This window comes from Musca vetustissima, unplaced genomic scaffold (assembly GCF_032173495.1).
Source record: "Musca vetustissima isolate MV318-11 ecotype Yass unplaced genomic scaffold, APGP_CSIRO_Mvet_v1 utg3874, whole genome shotgun sequence".
Lineage (NCBI taxonomy): Eukaryota > Metazoa > Arthropoda > Insecta > Diptera > Muscidae > Musca > Musca vetustissima.
In genome coordinates this window covers 84,556-94,588 of record NW_026878129.1, presented here as the reverse complement: position 1 = coordinate 94,588, position 10,033 = coordinate 84,556, and the positions used below count along the sequence as shown (strand labels likewise).

General features: G+C 34.1%; 1 protein-coding gene across 1 annotated transcript in view; it reads left to right on the top strand.

The window, feature by feature from the left end:
- The first annotated feature begins 3,012 nt into the window (after positions 1-3,012).
- The window catches only part of LOC133322925 (steroid receptor seven-up, isoforms B/C-like), a 45,443-nt gene continuing 38,422 nt past the window's right edge, over positions 3,013-10,033 (top strand). The window contains exon 1 of the mRNA XM_061531876.1: positions 3,013-3,844. Coding sequence (XP_061387860.1) covers positions 3,088-3,844 — 757 coding nt within the window. The 5' untranslated portion in view covers positions 3,013-3,087. The remainder of the gene's footprint in view (positions 3,845-10,033) is intronic.

Below are 10,033 nucleotides of genomic sequence, written 5' to 3'. Positions count from 1 at the left end.
CTTATTCATTACGCTGTGCCAAATTTCGTGCAAATCGAAAGATATATAGTGACTTTGGTACACCGTTTACCTTAAATCGGACGAAAATATATATAGGAGCTATATCTAAATCTGAACCAATTTTCATGAAACTTTGCACACATCATTCCAAACTCATTTCAGAACGCTATTCCAAATTTCTTGCAAATCAAAACAGATATAGGGACTTTGGTACACAATTTACCCTAAATCGGACGAAAATATATATGAGAGCTATATCTAAATCTGAACCGATTTTCGCGAATCTTAACATACATCATTCTATTTTAAATTCAGTATGCTATGCCAAATTTCGTGCAAATCGAAGGATATGTAGGGAATTAGGTGCACTATTTACCTAAAATCGGGCGAAAATATATATGGGAGCTATATCTGGATCTGAATCGATTTTCGCGAAACATAGCATAAAATGACAAAAATTCGTGCAAATCGAATGATTTTCAGGGACTTTGGTGCACAATTTAACTAAAATCTGGCGAACATGTATATGGGAGCTATATCTAGATCTGAACCGATTTTCAAGCAATTTTACGCACATCATTCTAGACCCAATCCAGTACAAACATATGCACAAAGACATAATGTATCACAGTGTGGTGAAGGGTATAAAAATCCAAGCCTTCGGTATACCTCAAAAAATATTTTTAAAAATATTTTAAAAAATCCAGGCCTATTGTAGTACCACAAAGAAATATTTTTAAAAAATCCAAGACTACTTTAAGTTGCCCAAAAATAATTGTATAAATCCAAATTTTTTTGGGAGAACTGTATATACTTTTTAAAAAAGCCACACTTATTTTGGATTCTCTATTTTTTTAAATCCACGCCTATTTTGGATCCTCTAATTTTTTTAATCCACGCTTATTTTAATCCACGCTTATTTTTATTTGATCCATGCTTATTTTAATCCACGCTTATTTTTAAATACACGCTTATTTTGGGACTTCCTAAAAATGTTTAATAAATCCACGCTTATATTGGGACCTCTTTAATTATTTTTGGACCTTAAAAAGTCTCGGAAGGCTGCCAAATCATGTATATGATCCATTTTGTATTCACTGGCAAATTGAAAATACGCATTTTAATTAGCCAACCCCACAACAAAAGGCGACGAATATTTATTTTTATTTATTTTTTGTTCCGTTATCTTTTTTCTCTTCTTTAGATTAAATTACAGTTACACAAAATTTTTGGGTGGGATTTAAAGTTGGAATTCAAGCTATCACCGCAACAACAGCAACACCATGAATCCCATTCGGCCAACCAAACAGCAAAAAGATAACAGTTTGATAAAAAAAACCCACCATGGCTAACTAAACAAAAAAATGTTAAAAACAATTTTTTCCTATAAGAAAAAATTATTCCAGCCGTTGACTATAAACTTTAAGATAGCAGAGTTAACTGCCAGTTAGACTTAATCAACAACAGAAGAACAACAACGAACGAGCGAATGAACCAGCCAACCAACCAAGGAATACAAAAATTACGAAAATAACTAATAAGAAAGTCATGGGTGCTGGTGAGGTTGCTGACGATTGTATAGTAAATGAGTAGTTTTTTTTTTCTTTCGTTAAATATGCAAAAGTAAGAACAACAACAACGAAGACGAAGACGGCGACGAGTTATGCCAAGCAATCTATCAATGTTAGGGGGCCCGAGACATAAGAGCAACCCGCCAAAAAAGAGCAAAGTATCTGTTCAGGTTGAGCAACACCACACAGAGTACAACATAGCAAAGTAAACACACACTGAGTTACACTCACTTGGCCAAAGATAGCCTCTTTGGCTCTCTTTCTGAGGTTGGGGAGAGATATGCAAACATACACACACACCGTTACATTGTGGTGCCAGCAGATAGATCTGCTGAAATGCTTTAGTTTGTTTTTCAACAAGAGTTTCGACTCAAAAGTGCAAACAAAACACATTTTAAGGTCTTGCCCCGCCGCCACTACTCATTCATCCAACCAGCCAGTCATTCAGCCAACCAACCAACACACACACCAACAGCAACATCTAATCGTAGAATCCATACAAACACACACACGCACGAACACTTGGAGACAACAGAGGCCAATGAGTAGCAGTAAACCCGCTATGGTGGCTGTTGGTGCAAGAGAGACAGCATACTCTCTTTGGTGAGAGAGAGTAGTATAACCGTATTATGGGGTGGTTTTTGCAATTGAATTGGATGCAGAGCGCCGCCAAGCAACCATACAGCAGCAACAACAACACACAACCCAACAACAGTGTGTGCCTTTGCTGTGGGATTTGAGTGGTGCTGCTGCTGTGGTGGTGGTGGTTGTGTGGAATGAGAGAGATTTGTGTGATGTGTCGTTAGGTCGAAATGGTCGAGTCGGGTCGGGTCGTGTACCTTTTGCCACGAATGTTTTGTCAGTCAGGCTCTAAGAGGCCTTACGAAAACAGCTGAGATTTTCGCTGCTCGCATGACGCGCATTTTCTGACAAACGAAAAATTTAACACACAAAAAATATACCAAGAGAAAAGAACTTAGAAAAATTCTAAGCCAACAAGAAAAAAAGAAGATATATTTTTTAAAGTTAAATAAATTAAAAGAAAATAATTTACAAAAAAAATAAAATATTAAAGAAAATACAAGAAAGAGAATAATAAAAAATAAATATTTCGAAAAAAAGAGAAAATATTTTCCAAAGTGCAAATAAAAAAAGAAAAATCACAAAAGCAAAAGTGTTTTGATTTCAAGATTGATTTTATGTTTGGCCCAAAATAAAAAGCAATGTAAAAATAAAAGCCAATAAAATTCATAAAATTTAAAAATAAAGAAGAATCAAAAGAAATTGAAAGAAAAAATTTGATTTGTGAAAAAAGTGTATCTCACCGAAAATATTGGATATTTTTTAAAAATTATTTATTTTTTGGAATTATTACAAACTCAATAAAAAAGACCGTTGTCCAGCCCACCATACGCTTTCGGTGGTCACAACGGCTTTTGCCAATTAACGCTCAAAAGTGCATTCTACTTACAACAACAACACCGCCAGCTCCTCCTGTACGCCCACGTCCGCCAAAATGATTACACACAACTCATTGAGTGTCTATGGTGGCGGCGTTATGTGTGCCTCCCCCTCCACCGCACCGGGTTTCTTCAATCACAGACCGCAATCGGGCGCCGAACTATCCGCCTTTGAACTGGGCCTGCCGCGATCCATGGCCCTGGGCGTACCACCACCCACAGCCTGGCATGATCCAAATTTGGGCGGTCATCTGCATGCATCCGCCGGTCCCGCCGGTTCACTGGCCAGTGCCCAGACAAATCAGGCCGGTTCAGTGGGTACCGGCGGTGGTACCACACCGTCCAGTGTCACCAGCCATCAATCGGTGGGCATTAAACAAGATCTATCCGCCCTTTCGACAAATCAACAAAACGCAAATCAACATCAACAAAATGCCTCCGCCGCCGCCGCAGCTGCTGCCACCCACCATACCATCAAAGAAGATCTATCCGCCATGAATACGGTTAGCAATAGTGGTGTCCATCATGGAACGGCGTCGGCAAATCAACACACCAGCCATGATATGAGTTCATTGATGAAATCGTCACAGTCACAGTGTTTGGTTGGTGGTGGTGCCAGCAGTGGTGCTGGTGGTCATGGAGGTCACAATCAAGCCGGCAATGGTGGTAGTACAACACCCAGTTCACAGGCCAATAGTTCACATTCGCAAAGCAGTAATAGCGGTTCACAAATCGATCCCAAACAAAATATTGAATGTGTCGTGTGTGGTGATAAGAGTTCGGGCAAGCATTATGGTCAATTCACATGTGAAGGTGAGTGTTTGAAAATTCAATTTTGAAATTTTTTAGAATGTTAAGAAAATGGGAATTAGTTATTAGAAACTAAAAAAATAGAGAAAATAAAATTTTAGGGTTTTTTTTCTTATTGGATTTTTCGATGAACAATTGGAAATTTACCAAACCGCTTTTAAATTTTTAGTCATATCTTCAAAACGATATAACTAAAGTAATGGGTGTCTTTACATTAAAAATTCCTAAACCCATTAGATTTCAAACGAGCTTTAATTTTTCAAAATATCTCTAATGGTTCTCATGACATGGCCCAAATACCAAAACTTCCTTAAATACAAAAAGTTAAAAAAATGTATTTCAATAAAAATCGTATAACTCGAATATGGTGACATATATTGAAAATCTGTTTGAAGATTCGAATTCAGTAGGCCTTGGAGCTTGAGAATCACTCATAATATCTTCAAGACCAAACCATTTCCCTTTAGGAAAAATTCAAATTTTTGTCAAAGACTTTGAAGAAGTTTTTGCTTCACATTCTGTTATTTCCCTTTAGAAGGGAAAGGAGGGTGGTGGGGAGGAAAAATAAATATTATATTTGTGGTTTTGCGATCCCGCACCTCAGGAGACCCTCAGAACGGGTTGTAATTATTTTCCTTCCTTTAAAAAAATTCCCATAATTTTTTAATCTCCTTTGAGATTTTTTTGATCCCCTCTCCAGGGTTCAATAGCTCCTCTCGGCAAGAGCAGGAAAAAATGGGAGTAAATATTTGTTTTTTTGTGGCTTAATAAAATCCATAAATCCTTTCGGAAGAATGCAAGCGCCTGCAACTTTTTTCTCTGGTGGCAAAAGTAGAGGCGTTTTATTTTTTTTTCTGGGCTGTTGGAATCTCCTCACGAAAAAGGGCAGCATCAAAACGTTTGGTGTACATGTGTATGATTTTGGATTTAAAATGATTTATATATATTTTTTGTTAAAACAACAACAACAAAGAAAATAAGTTGTTGCATACAAAATTCTCTCCATTAAAAGGCGCTAAAAATTAGGCACACCAGATTCCTGAGGAACAATATTTTTTGTCCGTTTTTTTTTTAAATTCTTTTGGAAGCCAACTTTGTCGTTTTAATTTTTTTCCTCTTCTGAAATTTTTATGACCACTTAAATAGCCATATCATTAATTTGTTGCTATCGTATAACTACTTATAAGCTAATCGCCTAGCAACTGCATTTTCTCCGCCACCCTCCCTTCCGATAATAAAAAATCAAAATCACAAACATTTTAAATACGATTTTTTTATTGATCTTTTCTTTTGATGGGATTTTGATAGGTCTCCCTCCTCTCGCTTCCTCTGCCGGTTTGGCACGCTTTTTCTCTAAACGTTTTAGCCAACATCACTTAATTTTGTATGGTCATCATCATCACCGTCAGCGTCATTGAGCCATGGATCCCATATTGGCCAACACACCTTTATTTTATAGAAATTCAAAACAAAAAAGTAACCAAATCTTCATCAGTTATTGTAGGCTGTCAGATAAGGCATGTTAGAGGGATATGAAGGCTACGAAAAAAACATAAATATAATTTCAATATTACTTACTATCTGCATTTAAACATAACATCATGTTTGGTGATTTGAAAAAAACAAATCATTTATTATTATTTTCAAAGCCTAGTCATGGCTCATGCAGAGAGCGATCGGGCTAGACAAGTACAATGTTTTTTTTTGACAACATAGACGTAATTAGTAAAATTTGGTTTTGGGGAAGGGAAAGGAGGATAGGGAATTTTTTCCCTTAATTGAAATATTGATATTTTTGTATAAAAAATTAATTTCCTTTAAAGTTTTCTAAAGAAACAAAATTTAATTTTTTATTAATTTTAAATGTATTTTTGATGTAGATTCTGAAAATGTAACAATTTTCAAAAATTTCATAAAAACAAAAATTTCCCTTCGTGGGAAATTTTTATTTTTCAAGTAAATTGAAAAATTCTTTCAGTGTTATATGTATTTAGCTCTAAAACACAAATTTCCCTTGAGAACAAAAATTTCCCTAAAAATTTCCCAAAAGGGAAATTTTAATTTTTTGACTCCATTCAACTTAATTTTTCATAAAAAATGCAAAACAAAAAGAATTTTTGAAAAATTCGTATAAACAAAAATTTCCCTTTAAGGGACATTTTTATTTTTCAACAGAATACAAAATTTTCTGCAGAATATTGCTTATTTAGGCTTGAAATATAATATTCCGATGAAAACAAAAATTTCCCTTAAAATTTCCCAAAAGGGAAATTTTCAGTTTTTGATCACATTCAACTTAGTTTTTCATAAAGAATGCAAAACAAAAAGAATTTTTGAAAAAATTGTTTAAACAAAAATTTCCCTTTAAGGGAAATTTTTATTTTTCAAGGAAATTTATTTTTTTTTTCTGCTTTTTACTTCTATAGGCTCAGAATACAAATTTCCATTGAAAACAAATTTTTTTTTTCCACAAAAAAAAAAATATCTAAAAAATATCCTCTTTCGGGAATTTTTTTCACCAGGTGAATTTTTTTCCCCAAAATTGTAGTGATTTCAGTGTTGATTTCTAATAGAAATGTACTATTTCCCCCCTTAATTTTTTTATGCCTCAAAAATTTTCCCAAACAATTCATCCATCATTCATGCATGAATGGGAGCACTAAAAAATTCATATATAGAATGCTGGTCATGGTGTCCAGACCGTCAACCTTTAGTTTGTTGCTGTTGCTGCTGCCACACATCAAATATAAATAGAGATTATAATTCGTCTGCCGTTTATTTTTTTCACTCGATTCTCGCTTCTATTTTATTACGTCAAAGGCCGTAAAGTGAACACGTACAGCTAAATGGCACAATACGATTTATGCCGCAACAAACCGACCAGCCAAAAGGTATCCCTAGACCTAGACGTTGTTAAAAAAAATCCAAGCAAGATAGACAGACAGACATTATCTCTCGCTATGGCAACAACATCTTAAGGTTCTATCGCAAGCAAACACAAAAAATCCAGACAAATAGTCATAGCCACCAAAAAGGAAGTATGAGGAAGCAGCAGCAGCGGCAGGAAGGGATGGTTGTTTGCATGGAACAAACAAACACTACACACTTACTCAAACACACACACACACACTTAGAAAAAATGTTCATTCCCAAGATCTGGCAGACAGTTAGTGTTAGACATTGAGATTACAAGACACACACACACACAACAAGGCAAGGAGTTCCAAGGTATTCTCCTTAATGCCCCCTCCAAACACTTTGGAACTTTTGATCAAGCCTCACTCACAACTTCAAGCCAGCCGCTTTGCACGTGAAGCAAAGCAGCAACAACAACAACACCAAAAACTGCATTTAGGCTTCTCAGCTTTATGAATGCGTTAGAATTTTTTACGTGAATTTTTGTTGTAGCTTTTTTTTGGGAGAAAACTTTATGCATTCTTAAAAGATTGTTGGCCACAATTCTTATCTGCCGTTTGGTCATCATTTTTCCATGATGATCGTCATCATCATCATCACAAGCCTGGCTGGCTAGTCTTCCTTCCATACACACATCCACGTTTGGACTTGACATTATGTGTATACAAGGTGGAGTAGGAGGCATGAGTTTGAATTTTCGTTTTGTTGTTGTTGTTGGTTGCTTCATCTTCGTTTAAAATTGATTGCTATCGTGTTTTCCTCATCAACAGCAACGAGCCAGGCAGGCAAGCAAGCATAAAATAACAGTCACAACAGCAACAACAACAACAACTGCAAAAATAGTACTGCAGCGGTGGCGGTAACATCATCAGCAACATACCACAAATACCTAGCTTACCACATGCAGCAAGTTAACCTGGCCAAGCATGCATGGCTTTCCATTTGAGCCTCCAATAACATTTAATCTCCAAACGTTTTTGCAGAGGTGTGGGTGAGGTAAATGGAGGGAGGGGAAAATGGTTGACTTACAAGAAAGTGGACAATTTTTTCCGAAGCCTGGGAAACTAATTTTGTTTTTGGTTTGATTTGGGGGGATTTTTTCTGAATAACAAACAAATGAGTAGTAATTAGGAGTTGATTTTTTCGAATTATCAATTTTTTTTTTATCCGAACATTTATCCTTATCAATTTTGAATTCATATAACAAAAAAATATTTTATCCGAATTATAAAAATGAAAATATCCGCATTATCCGAATCAAATTTTTTTTCGAACTATAAATTTTTATCCGAACATTTATCCCTATCAATTTTGAATTCGTATAACAAAAATATTTTATCCGAATTATAAAAATGAAAATATCCGCATTAACCGAATAAAAAAACTTTATCCCCCTTATCCGTGGGCCATAAATAATTATTCAACGCATTAAAATGATATCCAAAAACATTTTTTATGTTATCCGAATAGTATAAAAAATTATCCACTTTATCCGAAAGTCATAAAACCATTATCCACATTATCCGTAGAGTGAAAAATGTTATCCGTGTTTTACAAAGATTCTAAGCTCGGTGTACATGTTGTATAAATGCTTTAAAAACTTTATACACATTAACTGAGGGCAAAAAATAATTTATCCGCATTATCCGAAGGACATAAAATCCTTATCCACATTATCCGAGGAGTGAAAACTTGCAAACACTTTATCTAAATAGCCTAAAATACTAAGCCATGATGTCTCAGTGCTTTAAAAACATTATAAATATTATCCGAGTTGTGTAATGTTGTTATCCGCATTATCCGAATAAGAAAAAAAACTTTATCCGCGATATAAAATTTACCGAAATGGACCTTCAAATAATGTCAAATAACAAATTGACCTATAAAATATCACAAAATTATTATCCAAGGGTAAAAAATTTGTTATCCGAGTAAAAATGACGTTATCCGCGGTATAAAATTGATATTAAATGGTCTCAGAATAAGTCAAAACGTTTATCCAACCTTTCAAATGTCATAAAATAATTATCCCACACTTAGAAATTCGTTATCCGCATTATCCGAATAGCCAAAAACCTTTATCCGTGGTATAGAACTAACAAAAAATCACCTCTAAATAATGCCAAACCATTTACCCAACCTTCAAAATCTAATAAAATTAATAATTTTAATAAAATTTTTAAAAAAAAATTAATTTCAATTTTAATAAAAATTAATAAAATTATTATCCGACGCTTAAAATTATCCGAATAATATAAAATACTTATCGCGGTGTCCAACTAACAAAAAATAGCCTCCATAGCATTCAAAACCTTTCCACATCCCAAAAACTGCGATAGAATCATTATCCACATTATCCGAGACTTGTAAAATCGTTATCCGCATTATCCGTTTATGAAAAAAAATCCTTATCCGCGGTATAAAATTGACAACAAATGATTTCTCAACAAGTTAAACCTTTTATCCGACCATTAACATTTTAGAAATTCATTATCCTAGACTCATAAATTGATTATCCGCACTATTCAAATGTTAAAAAACTTTATTCGCGGCATCCAACTAACAAAAAAATTAACTATAAATCATTTAAAACATTTTCACAACCTATCAAATCATTATCCAAGTGTCAACAATTTGTTATCCGCAAAAAAAATCATTAACCGACACTTAGTTATCCGCATTATCAGAATTGAAAAAACAAACTCCTTATCCGAACTAATCAATTGCAAAAAAAAAAAATACCTCTAAACAATTCGAAACATTTAACCAACCACTAAAATGACATAAAATCGTTATCCGCGAGGCATACATTCATTATCCATTTTATCCACATTATCCGTTTTATCCACATTATTCGCTTTATCCACATTATCCGATTTTTTTTTCAAATTCTTATTTTTGCCTTGATCTGGAACAGTTTGTCAACATTATCCATGCTTACTAAATCCATTATCCGCATTATCCAAAAATTTAAAAAAAAATTATAAAATTTCAATTTTTTTTAATTTCATTTTAAATTCTTTTTCTTCTTCTTTTTGGCCACCCATGTTCAACACACATAATTTCCTATCATTTAACTAATTAAAATAAAAGTGTCTCAAAACCCCTTCTCCCCCCTTTCCATTATTTGTTTTGGGTTCCAATTTAGTTTCTTTGGCTTATATTCTGACCAACTTCTTAATGATTAAATTAAAAACAAAATAAAAAAATATATATTTTAAATTGTGTAAACTTATGTATGAGCGAATGAGCAAACATGTGAGAATGACAACAACA